A 17,979-nucleotide genomic window follows, 5' to 3' on the forward strand; every position below is an offset into this window, starting at 1 on the left:
AATTTAAGTAGAGAGGAGCTTTTAGTGTAACTCTGCAGATCTCAGAAGGGTTTATCTCAGGAGAGAATATTCCAATTTTTCTGTCAGTGAATTAAATTATATAGACTGGCTATTTTTTCATCTTCTGTTGTGCTGATCTTCTAATTTAATACAAATACATTACTGGAGAACTGAACTAAACTTGTGTAGGTTTTAATAAGATCATAACAAAACCCATTGAAATTTTTTACTCTTATGCAATTTAAATTCAATTTACAGTCACTGTTTATTTTCACATACTTGGTTGTTTTAAGAACTGGGTTTTTTTTGCACTGCTTGCGTAACTGACGTGTATTGCAGTATCAAATTGGTGCTCTTAATGTGCTCTGGAATTCTGTTTTTTGGACTTTTACCATTTAAAAAATGTATCCAGTTGAAAGGACAATCTCAGAAGCAGCAAAGCCTTTCCACAAGCAGCAGCTGTTCCTGCTGTTTGCTGTGTACATAATTAGAAAATATGATCTGAAAATGTATTCACTGACTCTGTATTCTTTCCATGGGAGCATATCTGATACCTGCCACAGGCTGTAACCATTCCTACTGCAGACCTGAGGCTTTGGTCTTGCAAGTTCCTGTGTCATGTTGCCACATCAGAATTATGGCATTAAAATAGTGTTCTTTTGTCATGATATGCCACACGTATACATCTCCTTTGCTCACTTGCAAAGGCACCTCTACAGCACAGAAAGGACGATTACTTCTGTAGCTTGTGAAGTATTGCAGCTAGTAAACGGGAACACAACAAGCATTTTGGTTTTCTATACAATGAAAAGCTTAAGCTCGATTATATTAAAAATGTAGAGGTCCTGCTGAATGTTTGGCTTGCATCCCAACTAGTGGAAAGCGCAAAAAGTGCTTTAGCTGCTTCAGTGTCAACTTGAAATTCATTTTCTCTCTCCCAGCTTGATCAGCCACTGAAGGTCATCTTATTTCAGTCGTTCCTAAAGCGTCCTGCATGCACACAGAGTACATACACAGGGGTAAATAGGATTTTCATTCACTGGGGAAATGATTTGTAGCTATTTATAAAGTAGTGTTGTAATTTATTATTTGAATTTTGTTGCCTAGATTGAAAACGTATCTGACAGTCAACTGGAACCAGCAGTTCCATTTTAATTCCACAGGGTAATAATTTTCTAGTATTATAAAGCCTTACTCCTGTTATTATACGTATTAGTTGGTGGGGTTTTTACAGCACCACAACGAGAAACTTGCCAAGCAATAAATTCCATTGAAAGGTTTCTTTGTGTCTTTAGGAAAAGCTTACATGAGATACTTCCCAACTTACATGTAATAAAAGGAAATAATGAAGTACACAAGCACACAAGTAACCATTAACTTGTGCTATTGTGTATTTTAATGGTTTTATTATGGATAACGTTCCAAACCGTACAGACTCAAACGTGTGCCTTTGCATTTCTCTGAATCTGTCCTTTTAATTTACAGAAAACCTGATTCACACAGATTCTGGAATTAAATCATCATTCCAGCTGCTATGCTTTAAGTTTCCCAGACCTTTGTGAATCATTGTGTGGTTTTGAACAGCCTGGTTGTTGTGACATAAATATTTTTGTAATTGATCAAATATGTTTAGGTTTGGTTGGTTTGTATTTTTAACTAAAAAAAATGTAATTTTTAGAAGGATTTCTTTAATTTTTAGGAAATGAGATTAATCATGTTTTTAAGCATGATTTCCTTTTAATGTCTCCAACTTATTGAAGCACAGGAATTATTTTGATTTTTGTTTCAGCCATTACAGCTTTGTTGGGCTTTGGGTATGTTTTTTCTAAGTCCTCCTTCAAAAGCTCTAGAGTTTTTACTGCTTGGCAGTTGTTAAGCTACCTGCCTCCTAGCTTAATGTTCTAGGAAAGAGTTCTAGCTGCATAACATCTGAGACCAAAAAAAACCCAAAACTCTGATGCATCAGAATAGATCAGCAACAGGACAGAAAGCCAAATGTGGCAGTGATCAGAAGCAAAGCCACGTGTGTAGGCTTAAAGCAGAATTTGGAGCCTTTATGCATTTTAATTCTAGGAGAGGAATGATGAGTCAGTGCTGCCAGGGACTGCCCGGGCCAGGCAGGGCAGCCACAATTAACGGGTTTGCAGCTGGGACTGGGCGTCCTTGAGAGCTAGAGATCTTGAGGAACAGTTTATAAAAGGGGGGGTCATATAACCCCATGCACCTCGTTCTCTGGTGACTAACTATAAAACTTCCTGAATGTCTAAGTTTCATTCAAATTTCTTGAGGACAGAAAGCTAAATTGGATACAGAGGCACCTTCATGTACACTAACGAGGTGCAACCAGGCCCTGGAGAAACAAGTAAAATGCATCCATGTTTGTGGTTAGCCCAGATCACCCTCGGAGCGGTGATGGCATGGCATCCAGGGTTTTTCCCGAGTTTGCAGAGGCTGCTGTGACTGAGGAGCAGCGCAGTGGCACCAGGGTGCTCGATGCTTACACAGGAGCAGACCCTTGGGCTGCCAGGTCCTGGGACTGGGGCATCAGGTGCCGTGTTGGACTTGAGCTGTGTCCCACGTTTCTGGGCAGGTTGGTACAAGCCTTTCACTGTGACTGAATGCTGGTTGTCCTCCATCAGTATCATTTTGTTGGGTTTTTTCCTCTCTTTTCACAGCTGCCACCCCAGCACTTTCCCCTGCTGCCCTGTCTGGGTTTCCCTCCCGCTCCACTTCTGTGTGAAGTGTCCAAGAGAGACAGGGAGCTGTCGGCCACAGGCTGTTGACTGGCCTCTGGGGATAACACCCTTGCAGAAGGCAGGGTCTTGGTCCCCTTGAGAGCTGCCATTCAAGGGCTGTCTGCAAGCGTGGGACACCCTCACAGTACTGTTCTGATTCTGTACGAGATGTTTGCCAAAGCTAGAAACTGCCAGGAGTTACAGCCGGCATCCCCTGGTAGGGCTGCAAAGGACACATAAATACACTGAGTGGCTGGGGCACTGGAGACCTCCTAGTTTATGCTGCTACTGTGTTTTCCCTGGTACTTTGACTGCTGGGTTCACACGTTGCCACCAAATTGTGCTTTAAAATATATATATTTTCATTGTGGTTGTATAACTTTGTGACCGTAAGGGGAACCGCAGTCCCGTGGACCCAGTAATGCCACTTATGCAAATGCTGCCAAAGAATTGCCCCATTCAGCTTGGGGCCTGCTCTGCGGATTCTGATTATGCAGCTGCAAAATGTGGTATTTTCTTAACATACCACTGAATTTAGCATTTTTTTTGCTGTGGAACTTTCTATTTTGCTGAAGCCAGGTGCTTGACATTTTTCTGTCAGTCCTTTGCGGGTAGGGGTGGGGGCAAGAAATCTTCCAGCAGCTGGTTCTTGTTTTAGGCAGTTCTGCTAATTGGATTACAGGCCTTAAAACTGAAGAGATGGAGCTTAGCATTGGTATACCTGGCATGAGGAAAAGTCCTTAACAGCACTGCATGGGTACACTGCTGCTGAGCAGATCCTGGTAATGGGGAGAAGAGAGGAAAAAAAGTAAGTACTGTCCTCAGTCACCAACTGGTTTCAACCTAGTGCGAGCTTTTCAGTAGTGCCCCATGGGGGCTTGGGTAACTTTGAGCTGGAAATGAAGGGGTATTTACCAGACATCGATTGATGCTCAGTCTGGGCGTCCTTCAGTGAATGGTGCTTGTGAAGATTTGCCTGGTGGTGAAAAACTTCTCAGGCATCAGCAGCATTTCAGGTGTGCTCCCCTGGCTCGGATGGGCCCAGGAACAGCCTCCTTGGGCTGCCATGTGTCTGACGTGGCACCTCTGCTGCTGCAACTGTGGTGGTGTGGGAGGGGCTTGTCATTGGTGTGGGCATGGCGTCCTTTTGCAGGCTTCACTCTAGGACCTGCTGTAAAAAAAGTCCTTCAGCCTTTTCTTGAGAGCTCTGCCCTGTGGCCAAGCTCAAGCCCTCTTGGCATAGGGTGCAGGAGGCACAGCCAGTCACAGCTGGGCACTGCCAAGGGCAGCTAGGACATTTATTGTCATTTGTTTCCATTTATAGTACAAGAGCAAAGTTGACGCTAACTTTAAGTAGTCTTCCCAGGGATGTGGCACATCTTCATTTAACCCAAACTACCAGCCTCTCTTTTTCCTTCGAGAGGCTGCACCCACACCTGTGGGACAGCAGGATCTGCATGCAGCAGCATTTCCTGAGGCTGGGGTTTGTGTATTAGACAGAATAGAGCCTTTCAGATAACCATACATGGCTCTGTGGGTGCCTCATTAAACCCAACTAGCAATGGTTTGCAAATGAGAACAATTTTTTTTTTTTTAGTTAGTTTTTCCTTATTGTTCTCCCAATGGGAGATGTCCCATGGGACATTTTCAGGAGCTCATGTCTGACACACCTGCATTGGCACACATTGGGAGTGCCTGTCCCCTTGCAGGATGCCTGTCTCCCCCAGGAATCATGACTAGGCTGGGAAATGCAGCCCAGTGGGGCCAGGGCCACAGTGACAGGGAACCAGGCTACTGCAGGTGACCTCTGTGCCTCTGGAAGCTGCCAATTACAAGTGCTTTGGATGGAGGAAAGCCCTCCGAAAGTGTCCTGTGCTCCTCTACAGTGTGTGCCTGAAGCGGAGAGCCCAGAGTGGCTGCCGGGGCTTGTGAATGGAGAAATCAGGTGACCTGCCCCACACTCTGTGCAGTGCGAACGTGCCACTGATGAGGCCATACGTTTACTTGTGGGGGCAAAAAGCCAACCACAGCTGCATTTAATTTTCCCCTACACTGCTGGGATGGCTGCACGCGCTGACGTACCCACCATGGCAAGGGCAGCAGGAGCTGGGAGATGGTGCAGGGCCGGCAGGCATGCAGCGCCGGGAAGGCAGCCCATGGTGCTGCCCCGTGCTGGAAGGCTTCTGCCCCTTTCACTGGAAGTCTTCAGGCCCCTTGGTTTTCTTGATGTACATTTGGGCTGCTTTAATTTCACAGGTACTCACGTGTTGCTGCTTTGTTTAAATCACTCTCAGGCACTTTAAGAATGTAGTATTAGGATTTATCAGGCAGACCAATGATGTTAAGGAATGACAGTACACTTGTTTCCAGTTTTTAATGCTTTCTTGTAAAACTGAAAATATAAAACCAGCTGAGCAAATGAAGATCTTTATATACATGAGGTCTGTGATTAAAAAAATCCTTTTAGTTAAAAAAAAAAAAGAAAAAAGAATAATTGACCAATGAGTTAAATGAAAACTGATTAAAGGGACCAACATTCTCAAATTGAAACATACTTTTCAGGAAAAAAAAAAAACAACCTTCTTTACAAGTTTATTATATAACTTACATTTACACTTTACTGAGAGAACTTACAAAACAAGCTGCTTGAAATGCTCCTCATTCCCTTAAAGCATGAATTTCAAAGTGCCACAGCAAAGGAACAGGTTCCAATATTATCTTATACAGACTATTCATGTATAAAATGGTTTGGTAAATGTGAGGTGTTTATTTAAATGAGCACATATAGGGATACAGACTAAATAAAAGTACTTGAACAACACCTTTGTTATTACATACACAGTTATAGGTATAATAAAGGAAACAAGGTCAGCACTGCTCTTAGGTATCTGTATAGATGGAAGGAATGTGATTCAAGCAGTGATCAAAGGCGCTGTTTTGGAAGAATCCGTTTTCATCAGTTCCGTTGGAGACCATGTCTTCAGACACACACTGTGCTTCAGAGATTGTGTCATAGCCTGAAAGTGGGACAAGTTGTATGGACATCATTTAGTACCACAGTACATATAAGGAAGGAAGCATAGTTTGAGGCCTGGGATTATACAGTACAGCACAGCGTTAATGAAAAGACAATAGGGTTTAGCATCAAAGCCTTACCCAGGAGATACACAAACTAATCTCCATGGGCATTTGTCTCACAGTAGATGAAGCTCCCATTCATTTCTGTGGAAAGCTACCCATTTGCAAGTGAAGTGCAAGTATCAGAGTATGACTCTCTTGGGACTTTACAGTCATTATCTGAATAGGATGTCAAAACAATGAGTGGGCAAGGATCCTAGTAAGTGTGCGCTGAAAGTGATGCAGTCCTCTTGTTTTGTGTGTTTTTCCTTTTAATGGCACTTAGGAAAAATGTTCCATGTGTCTCCCAGCTGCTCTTAAGATCCAGGAGAAATCTGGATCCCCACATACTGCAGAAATGAGGTCTGCAGAAGCTTGTTGGGGTCACGCCAGGCCCACAGGACCTGTGGAAGGAGCTGTGCACCATGTTGTCCTCAGCCCACGATGCTGCTGGCTCCTCACCTGGCTGAGCTGGCTGGCGCTTGCCACGCTACCAGAAAGCTGCTATGGTGGGGAAGAATTTCTCTGTCCTTCTCCTTTTATAATGCAAAATTTCCATAGCTGTTACAAGCTTCCCTGAGCTGTGCATCCCTGTGGAAAGGAACAGGTTTGCCTGCTACCAGGTGCTATGGCAGCTGGAGTGCCAGGGGGTCTGAAACAAAACGTTTATTGCCTACCCCACAGGACATGAAAATTTCCTGTTATGCCCCACTATAACCTGCTTTTGCAGCTGGTCAGTCAAGGCTCACGTGCACATACTCATTTTACTGCAGTCCAGATCTTTCCTTACTTCACCCCTGCTGTGTTCTCCCCTTGCCTGCCCTTCTTCTTTCTGTATCTGCCCCCGTGCCCATACTTCTCACACCAACCAGACCCTCCTTTCTCCCCCATGGCCCTGCTGTCTGCCTGGGGGCTGGACAACATCCTAAGCCTTCTCCTTAAGCAGTTTTTTAACCCACCTCACTACCCCCTCCCCAAACTACTGCACAAAACATTGACCCCTTATGTTCATCCTTTAACATACGTATTCTGTTTTACCCCGTACCACCTGAAGTTGGGTCTTTGGCATCTATGTGAGTTTCAGCGCAAGGTTCTGACCCCTGCACCCAGCCCACAGAGCCCACCTACCACAATTTTAATAATCATCATCAGCATTAAGTCAGCTGAAGCAACACATGGAACAAGATTCTTCTAGTTAAGGCCGTGCCTGCAAACTAAGTGCCTGATGTAGAAAATAAATCTGTTTACAAATCACATTCGTGTGAATTGCAGGTCACTGTGTGGATGGCTGATCCTCGTGGTTAAAGGACTGGGACCTGGCTCCATTCTCTGCTTGATGGAGGAGTTCTGTGGAGCCGTTGGGAAAGGACTGTTTTTCTGTGCCCCAGTTCCCCATGTGGAAAATGAGGCTGGTTTTGTTTCTTCTCTTTAGCCTTCTCATCTCTTCCGACTGCCTAACTCTGCAGGCAAGTGTGACTAGATGTGGCTGAATCAAATGCTGCACCAGGTTTAACTGAGGCCTCCAGGCTGTGCGGCACCGCACCACCAGCAGTAGTGACAGCTCCTGTAGTCTTATACAGCCAGTCCTGAGTTCAGAAAGAACCGTCGGCTCAGTCCTTAGAACTTAATTATAGGTATTTTACTATTAGGAATTTTTTCATTATTTGAGACCAAATTCTCTACTTATTTACATTTCTGCATTTTCCTATGATGTATTAATTTACTGTTAGTTTACAGGTCAAATTCTGCTGCCTGCAGAATTCTGGCATGCACTGTATGTATGTCCAAAGTCTCTAGAAGACAAACTTGGCCTGTTTATCTGCCCTGTGCTGTGTCAGTCCAAGTGGAGTGACCATTATTTTTATAAGTTTTGTCAGTGTTTATGTTATGCTAATTTCTATTTGATGAGCCTGTATACAGGGTGGATACACAACCACAGCTGGACAAAACCCAATATAAGCATACACCCCAGAAATCATTATTAGATTCCAGATAGAGTAAACTATCCAAAGTCCTGAACAGAAAATAAAAATTTATTGACTGTTAATGTGATTCATGGAACAGCTGTTTGCCAGTCACACTTGGCATTCCTGTGAGATGAGATCTCATTTAATATTAATGGTGCTATAAAAGCCTGAAAAAAATTAATGCTTAGCCTTGATGAATCTTGCAAACATGAATGGTTCTATTTTACGCACAAAAAGATGAGATAAGATTTATATATTTCATATATATTTTTATGTTTCAGCCTTTTAAGTATTTGCATACCTCAATAACCACTCTAAAAATAAAAATATTACATAGAAACATTTCATAATAGTTTAGCCCCAGACAGAAAAATCAACTGTTGTTGAAGTTGGTGTCTTGCCATAGTATTATTCTTTGCTCCTACAATTTCTTTTGGAAAGTTTATTTAGTCTGTTCTTTAAGTATTGCAGGCTGTCAATCTGGACTTGAAATTTGATGTTAACATGAAAAAACTATGTTTTAGTAACATCAAACTTATGAATAACACAGAAGAATTCAAAGTTGAAGCTGAAACTTCATCTTAAACTTTTCCCTTGTGTTCATTACTGATGCATACACTTTCTAGTATGGAACACCAGACAAATGCATGCACGCTCTTTCTGAACAGTCTCCTTTAATACAAAACAAACAGGAAAGTCAACTCTAATTTTGTGGTCTGACTCAGGCCCCATTTCAAGAAGCATTTAAACATATGTTTTCAGTATCGTCCTTAACTGAGATGCCCTCCTGAATTCAGAAATAAAGAAAAATTTCTGGGAGACATGTAAGTGAAGATTGCAGTAAATGGTAGTGTTTCACGGCTCTGACTATAATCACGTTTTGTTTGATTTCAGTAATTCTGTCAATTCTTAATTGTGGTTTTAAAAGTAGAAAAAAATGTGTTATAAAAATGAATACTTAAATACTGAAGTAGTATAGTAATCTAGCTATAATAACTTCTTGTGAATTTTATGTTATGCAAATATGTAGCTAAATGGGAAAATACCATTGCCATGAATGTGCAACAGCACAAACACAAAGGAACTCCCAAACAAAAAGGAACTAACTAATATTTTTAGCTGAATTTATCAAAGCAGTGCCTTTCCATTTTGTAAATGTCAGTATTGCAAAACAAAGCCATCCTTTTATTCTTAGACGGACAGGAGGTCCCTGCTGCTGCTGTTCCCTTCAGAGTCGTGTTAACTATCTTCTTAACTCTGATCTGATTGATTGTAACAGCCTACCTGAGCGTACCTGGAGAGATGTACAGTGAATAGTCCACACAGTAAGTGTGAGAAGTGTCTTGTTTGTCAGCTCTCCTGAAGGTGTGTGTTGCCTATGACATCCCGCAGAACGGAAGGAGAATTTGTCCATCAGTTAAATACAGGAAGATTAAAGAAAACAAATTTGCTTTCCTTCTGGGATTTTTATAGATGCAAATGAAACTGAAGTTTTTAAGCAAACATATCTTTGTAATAACACTGACTATAAAATGTGTTCTCTTCCCTCCTGCTAAAAATATCATATGGATAATTCTTTATAGGCAGAATAAATTACCTGTTGAAGCTAAAGGTGCATTGAGTATGTGATAGCCATTCTGTCTCAGAGGATTAAAGCAATGGGATTCCCCTGTTAGCACATCACTGGTGACAGACTGGTCCATTGTTCTGTAGCAGTCTCCATAGTGGAAACAGTTTTGTATTGAGTGAAAGCTGCCTTGGTAACCTGAAAACAGATATTGCACACACATTTTAACACTACTGCAATGGTATTAGCTCCATTTCTGTCATGGTATTTCACTACTATTGTGGGGGTTTTTAGTTCCTCAGTTTTCACTATGGAAAAATGATCATGCTATTCTATAAGGCATAATAATAAAAAAGCTACATCAGTCTCAGTCCCACAAGGTGCTGTAGACTGTGATCCCCATCAAGCAAAAATCTCAAGGATGTGCTTCTTTTCAAGCAGTAGCTCAGCTGAACGCAGTCAACAGCCCACTTGTGTTCAAAGCTAAGTAGTAAGTACTCCACTGGATCAGGTCCAGGATGCTCAGCTCACATAGGGAATGTGTCTATACTGAATTAGTTTTAATTTAAATACAATAATGCAATATTTAAATGAATAACTGCTTTGTTTTCAGTTAAGGCTTTTCCCATCCAGTGTGCATTATGTACTGCTGGAGAGAGCACTAATTATTCAAAATACCTTTAAGAATACCTTAAACCTCTGCTTTTTCAGACTGATCTTATTTCAAATGAAACCCCTTTCACTGAACACAGGGGGCCACAGTCTGCAAGTAAAATTGAACTGGAGGTGCAGGGCTGACTCCAGATGGACATCAGGAGAAGACTTTGAGTTCAGCTAGAGGCTCTTGCTTCTGAAAAGTGCCAAGATGAATCCGTACGGTCTCTGGTGGCCTCGGTCGTTCTGCTTTTGGGGCATGTTTGACTTCAGTCCCCGGCACACCCTACATTTCTTCTCTATTGCTTTTTAAAAAAATATAATATTACCAGTGGATCAGCAGTTTGGATTTTGCCAGCAGAAGTTGTGAATGAGTAGTACACAACAAAAGAAGATATTTAACAGTAAAGAACAAATGAACTGCTGAGGAAGGAATTTTACAACTTACAAGTTTGTGCCAACATCCTAAAAGAAAATGTTATTTGCTCCCATTAGGATGACCTCAAAGCATTCCACAAGATTTATACAGACCATGGCCTGATTTAATTATCTTCCTTCCTCCTGCCTCAATAACCTCTTCCTGATTCCAGGTGCATCGCACACTAATTGCAAATTCATATTAACTATCCCTTTTCCTACCTTCTCTGAAAGTCCCTTCTGAAATGGTGCTGCTTCCATTATATGCGACTGAAGTCAACCAAGTCAGACTTAAAGCTTAGTAGAATGTTCCATCAGGATTTTCCTCTAATTGCCAGAAAAATATGGAGCTGTTGTCGTTCTTCCTTCAGCCTTACTCAGACTGAAACATTTCCTAAGGAACTACTGTGAAAGCTCCAGGTAGTTCAGTCAAACGCAGACACAACCAGATCTTCAGCTGACAGACGTCAGCACAGCTCCACTCACCAGTGGAAGACTTGACTTGCTGGGCCAGTTGTGCAGCTATTCAGTCTGTTCAGAAATGAAATACCTGTGCCTATCACCAGAGTGCCTGGGTGCTGCACAGGGTGGAATTTGTCCCTTACAAATCATGCAGTGTATAAGCGTTTTCCTGTTAAGAAAGATCTCTTGGCTTTTTCTACCTTTTCCCTTTACTAGCAAAGTTTGACCAAGTAGATAGTATCAGGCAAAGCTCAGGGTCTGTCTGTTCATTCTGGTCATGTTTTTCTAAGGTGGTAATAAATAAGGCTAAGTGAGGCAGTTCTTTAGTAGAAATGCAATGAACTCATTGAGTGGTGAAAGATTTGCTCTGAAGTTTCACGGTTTAATATGTGTTTTGGCAGAATCTGCAAGGATTAGATGATTAATTTCTTGAGAAACTATGATCCTCCACCACAAAATACCTAAATTGTTGATATCCATGACTGGTGAAGTACTAATGGATGACTATATTAGATAAAGACGCTATGCACACTGTACCAAAGCTGTTCATATTTGCTGCTATATACAAGGTGGCCCAGAAATTTGGAAAGCTGAGTATTAAATGATGCATGTCCTTCCTCGGAATAAATAGACAGCCACCTCTATTTACTGCCTGGAGAGTCTGGCTCAAAAAACCAAAGAGCTCTTAGGAGATGCAGCAAAGCCATCTTTTGATGTGGTTTTAGGTACAGTGCTTTATTGATTGACTTTTGGTAATTATCCTGACTCTTCTGTTTACAAAACATGAACTCCTTGCTGTAAGCCTTCTAAAAATAGATTCTTTTGAGATGAGCAGTGAGAAAAAATGAGACACTTGGCTTCAGATGAGGTATAACTGGTTGCAGAAAGCACTTATATGCATTGCTAGTGAAAAAAACCTGAACCTTTTCCAGAATGTCTGCTATACAGATCACTTCTAGGGAAGGCATGACATGTATTTGCTCTGTCTCTGTAGTTGCTGCCCTTTTGTCATGCTCCTAGGCTTGCCTTTGTTAAATCAATTAAATATCTTTATGATCTACAGGGCTGGCACAGTGGCTTAGAAAATTAGAGAACAGCCAAGCATGACAGAACTGGATTGAAACTAGTTGGATCCAGGGTTTTCTCAAGACCTATGGGTAAAGGTTTCTTTTAAAGTGTTTTAAGTTACACTGTCTAGCTGCTCAGGAAAAAATACCCGAGGCAGAGAACTGCCTCAGAATCAGAAGTCTGGAAAAGGACTGCCACAAGCAATCAAATTCTCCTTTGGATTGCAGTATCTATCCCTCAGCATCGCTGCGTGATAATCTGAAAAGGCAGCGCAAAAAGTGTTAGTGGAACTATCCAATGAAGAGACACGATGTAGGAAAATACTAGTGTTACTGCCCTGTTGTATTCACCAGGACCAAATTTCTGCTAAGTGCTTCTCAAAGAAAATAGACCATTTGTGTTCTAATGTGCTTGCAGATGTGGTAAATGCAGGTAGCAAACTAGAGAAAAACGAGAGAGTGAGGAAGGGAAAGGTTGCAGCAAGAACATTGGTCAGGTAAAACAAACCATGACACTAAAAATGGGACTTTTAACCCTTCTGACTTGAGCAGTATAATGAAAGCTTTCTTCCTTTTTCATTAGCTTCATAGAAACGATGAGACAGTGGGACCCTATAAGAAAGGGACACAGGCTTTATGGAAGGCTTTCCATGCGTGTGGAAAAAGGCACAGGGAGGGCTATGGGAGGAGTGGACTAAAAGGCAGGTAGCTGCTTTCTTGGAGATGAAAGGTGAAGGAGGAAGACAGAGACTCCCAATAGCTTTTGCAATTGCAGAAGGTTAGAAAGAGGTGGAGACTCAAGACAGCTCTTCTGCATAGGCAAGAGCATTGAGAAGATCACTGAGTTAGTGTCTGCTTTATCCCTTATGCAGGGATTCTATACCAGACAGTTCACTGCCTGGTTGAAGACCTAGCAGCAAGCACTCGTCTGTGTGTTTACACGACTCATCTTCAGAATAACCTCTCACATGACTGCATGGAGGTTTCATGTGGAGTGACAGAAGCAGCAGTTTATTTAGGAGGACTCTGGCTTTACATCTGGAACACTAAAGAACGGCAGTTGCAGCTGGTGAACCAGCTACTAGGATGTATAGGAAGAATTTGGTGATGTTCCCTGTACTTAAACTGTGCATGAAACAACACTTGGGTAGGAAGAATTGTGCTTGCAGTATTAAAAGCTGTATTTGAAAATGTAGCCAGCTGAATGTCCGTCCGGGAAGGTGAAAATGAGTCTTAGAGTGACTAAAATTGCATACCTCCCGGCTGAAGGACTGCAGGATCAGTGAGTCGCTATGGCAGTAAGATCTTTTTCATGACTTTTTATATACTTTCTATATTCCCACACGCTGCTTCAGCGGCACAATCAGAGTTTCTTTTGGTACCAGGTAGGTTGGCTTTTGCTGATGGCCTTCAGTAGCCTGGCATGGCTCAAAAGGCCAGTCAGTCTGTTCCAGAGGACCTGAACCTCACACATCTTTTAAACTATTAAAAAGGGAAAATCGTGAGCTTGTTTAAATGCTAAGTGTTCCTGAAAACCAAAGTCATTAGGCAAGAGATGGAAAGGCCATGTGACTTAAAGCAACCACAAGGGCTTTGTAACAACGGGTGCTCTTGCCAGATAAGGTTTCATTCATTTTACACAACTACAGGAAACGCAACTTGTTGCGATACGATGTTTGATTTGCACATGCAGTACAAGTCAGAGCTGTACTGCATTTATACATTTTTAAAATGTGCAGTATGAAACAAAGGTGCTTTTGGTTCATGCCATTTAGTTGTGGTTCCGTTAGGTTGTTTTAAATGCTTTACACAGAAAGTATTAGGAATTAAGATATGATTAAAATCCCCTAACCAATGGTTCAATTAGCAACTACATATGGTTGATTAGAGTAAACTGAACATGGAGCATTTGTTACAAGTTCTTAGAAAAAGACTCCCTTCAGTGGTTAAAATATGAAGTAAGCAAGAAGGCTTCTCTGGTGCAAACAACCTTGCTCCTTCTAGGAGAGCAAACGTGTAGTACCAACTTGGCAACAAGTGTTTCACCAATATTTTTTTTTCCACATGGATTTCAGGTTTTCCTTCAGTTTTGATTTAAAGCAAAAATTTTCTGAGGTTAATTTTCAAGTGAAGAATTTACTAAATGTCCTGTCAGTTTAAATGATCACTATTAAATGTTTTATGTACAGTGAAGGTAGAAATATAACAGTTAATAAAGGAATAAACTGAGTTCCAACCATAACATTTAGTTAAAATTTTGCTTTGAAATAATTTGTGACAGAAAAGCTGCAGTTAGCCACTTCACACAGTGCACTGGCTGCCTCTGTTTCTCTAAGGCACGGCCTAGAAAACTTGAAGCAGCTTTAAAATGAATGAGGTAATGAGCAAATAATTGGAATATGCCTATTAAATGCCATCTTGTTATGTCATGTCATTTACATGTATGTGCAAATAAATCTCAGCTTTTCAAATTCCATAAAATTTCTGACACGAAATCATGTCATGTATAAATAACTACAGGATTCCATTGCCTGCCAAATTCTTTCAGCATGTAATAATTTCCATGTGATCTTACTACAACCAGGTTTAAACATAAAAATAATGTCAGCTTAGTCTTTCATTATCAGTGTTTCTGCTACCAGCTTGACAAAGCTTGCTGTCTTCTAAAAATTTCAGGTCCACAATGTTTATATGCTTCTATATAGATGCCCAGTTCTACAGCTAGACTTTATATATAGTGTTCCTTTTTTCGGCAAAAATGCAAAACTCCCAAGTTACTACAGATTCCATTAGAAAAATGTGCTAGTAATGAACTGAGATGCAAAAAAAGATGTAGAGTAAGTACAGGTAAGTACAGGTTACAGATCAATTGATTTCAAAGGCTGCTAATCAACATTGATTTTTGAATGACCATTTTCATAATGAATTTATAATAATACTTCAACATTTGGCCAAAGTGGAAAATGATTGCTTTTTCAAAACCACACGACATAACATTTAGAAAGCAACAATTCATTCAAAAGGAAATGTGGTTTTCTTAAGGAATAAAGTCAATTTATTTAAGTGGTTCAAAACTTGTTCTGTCTATGCATTTGTTTCTGCCATAGTAATGAGCTGCTAAACTTTCCTCTTGTGGTTAGTAGTTATTTAGCTCATTATAGTAACATAATCATATATCATTATATGCTATCATAAATCTGCCACTTTTCCCTCACAGAGTTAATCTTTTTAAATTGAATAATCTGTTGAGCATCAGGTTGAGTTAGTTTTTCCTTCAGCACAAATCATTTAATATAACACTCTTTAACTTTTCAGACTAAATCAGTCCAACCAAAGAGCAAAAACACTCCTCAGAGAATGAAGGGCAGAGGGAACTGTTGGGATACTGAACCCCATTACAGCTGTGAATTGCTCACTGGGTTTGTGTTCCACTCCTGTGTTTCAGACCTAGCCGTAGCATAAATTGAGAGAAAGCAAACCTCCTATTTTGCCCCTGGTAAATCGATCACATGTGATACTTCGCCAGCCAAAAATGACCTTACACAAATGACAGTACAGCTGTGAAACGAGTCTCAAAAAGCTGGTTATCTGCCTGTATAAACTTATACGCTTGGTTATACTTGCAACCAGACAGATGTCCTGCACACTTCTTTACTGTGAACATTTACCACACTTAAGCAGCATACCATCTGGATTAGAGAACATATTTCTTAAATATGCAAGCTCCTGTTACTGGAAGAATCTGTGATAATAATATCTCTTGCTAATTTACACCTCAAAAATTGCAGAAACATGAATTAGTTCCCACAGCAGAATAGGTAAATGAGGTCCTGATTAAACAGGCTGGGTAATTCAGAACAAAAAATTGTTTTAAATTAAGCAGAGGGACAGCTGCTTAGCTGTTCTCAGTCTTGTCCTCAAATCACACTGGCACTCTATAGTTGTACAGAGTGCCTTTGCATATTGTTACATAAAATAATACAGATGCCAAACTTCCAATTAATAAATAGCAAAATATTTTTTCTTGTCTAAGCTTATGTCTAGTGCATCACTGTCAGTGGACTGAGCAGGACATTGCCAAGGTGTGCTTCAGCCCATGTACTTTGGGACTAGATGGCTCTTGCTTTGGCAGGGTCACTCTCCAAGCTGACGGAAGGCTGGGTGACCAGTCAGGTGAGGTGCATAGCTACTGCGTGGTGAGAGCAATCCTTTATTGACAATCAAAGAGTGAGTCTGGGCTAAATATTTCACTTCATCTTTAAAAGAAGTTATTTGCGGGCATAATTAATTCTTCTAAGGACCTTTTTGAAAACATGTCCTAAAGAACCTGAATAAATGCAAGAAATCTGCTGTTGTGATAGCTTTCCTCATTATGATATCACAGCATGAACTGGTGTGAGAATTTCGCTCTTTATGTATATCAAGCCACTTTAAAAATAGGAATTCCCATTGAAATGCTGTCAGTCCCTTAGTAAGACAGTATTGGCCAAAAATGCAAAAACTGAAATAAATTCTTTCTTCCCAACTAGGAATTAGGAAAGTTAAAAAAAAAAAAAAAGAGTTACCTTGAGATCCCTGCTGTACAGACTGGTTTTGAAATTGAGCGTATGGTTTATTTGGTATTCCAGAAAATTGCTGCCCATTTGGTGACTGGCTGTGCGATGATGGAGAGCCGTGTTTCTGCAGTAGGGAAGGTGGAACTAATGCCTTCAGGGGGCTGACAAGTGGAGAGATTATGTTGGGAGCAAGCCTAGAAAAAGAAAATACAGAAAAACTTCACATATCACATCACAATATGGGAAAATGAAATACTTGAAAGGCCCTATTTCCATGATGGCCAGACTATAGAAACATTTATTTTGCAGGTATAAATTATATTGTAAGAAAAAGATAACAATGCAGTGCCACTTTCAGGTATTCATTAGGAGGAAAGGGAGTTAGGTAAGATTTCTGTTCCTTTACACTGACTTCCTGTACTAGCCATAATGACACCACTCCTCAGTAAGCATGTCCAGAAAACAGAAGTGGATAATGTAGTTAGAGTGAGTAAATGCAAGTAAATTGTTTAAGTGCCTTCGTAGCTGTAATGGGGTAAAGGTTTACACCCAAGTTTCGGCCAAGACAAAGACAAGCATTCATTTCAGTTATTCCTCATGTAGGATTTTTTTAGACTTAGAAATACAGCTTTAACTGCAACAGATGGTACCGTCCTTTCAAAGAAAAAGCCTGAGTAAGTGTTTGCTTGTGGCGGCACTGCTCAGTGGAAGACCGAGAAGTGGTTGTACCTGACAGACGGAAAGTTCCCCCAGATGTCTGGAATTCAAGCCAGCACAGGAGCTCTGGGGCAGTCCTGCTCAGGGAACTGACCCTGACCCAACACTCCCACAACGAGCTGGAGCAGCTGAGGAAGAGCCTCACTAACCCACTTGCATGAAGTCCCTGGGCACCCTCTGCCACTGGTGGAGCAGAGAAGCTTCAGTGCTTCCTCCCTGCTACAATGCGACCGTCCCACCACGGGGTGGTACAGTGGCTGGCCCAGAAGGGACGAGCCCTTTGCCAGAGGGTTGTCTTTTGGCCATTTACAGACAGAAAGATGGCATGGTGCAGAAAATGGGACCAAAAACCTGGCCATTCATGTATGAGCCTCTCTTAGAGCTGCATTAAACTAACCCTATAAATGAGTGAACAGGTAGAAGCTGAATCTTCTACCCTCCTATGGTAGCTGTGAGAAATGGCCTTTTGCTCCATAGCCCAGTGTCACACTTTCAAATGTGAGGGCTGCATGGACCATACGTTCACCATATACTCTCTGCTGCCTCTGGAGCTTTTGCTAAACATAAGCAGCAGCTTTTTGAGCAGCACTAGAACCTTCAGATGCCAAAAAAAACACCTGTCCGTTTGAGAGCCACCCTGCTGAACTTCACAGCTACAGGTCCTGAGGCGCAGAAATAAAAACACCCCTGCAGGTTATAATATATGTCACCTAGCTGGAA

The 17,979-nt window shown here is 41.3% G+C and overlaps 1 protein-coding gene across 1 annotated transcript in view; it reads right to left on the reverse strand.

The window, feature by feature from the left end:
* Nucleotides 1-5,615: 5,615 nt before the first annotated feature.
* The window catches only part of GLIS1 (GLIS family zinc finger 1), a 205,280-nt gene continuing 192,916 nt past the window's right edge, over nucleotides 5,616-17,979 (reverse strand). Inside the window, exons 9-11 of the mRNA XM_068406885.1 lie at nucleotides 16,552-16,736; nucleotides 9,417-9,584; nucleotides 5,616-5,752 (exon numbers count right to left, since the gene is read on the reverse strand). Coding sequence (XP_068262986.1) covers nucleotides 5,616-5,752; nucleotides 9,417-9,584; nucleotides 16,552-16,736 — 490 coding nt within the window. The remainder of the gene's footprint in view (nucleotides 5,753-9,416; nucleotides 9,585-16,551; nucleotides 16,737-17,979) is intronic.

The sequence above is a fragment of the Nyctibius grandis genome, chromosome 8 (genome assembly GCF_013368605.1).
Source record: "Nyctibius grandis isolate bNycGra1 chromosome 8, bNycGra1.pri, whole genome shotgun sequence".
Lineage (NCBI taxonomy): Eukaryota > Metazoa > Chordata > Aves > Nyctibiiformes > Nyctibiidae > Nyctibius > Nyctibius grandis.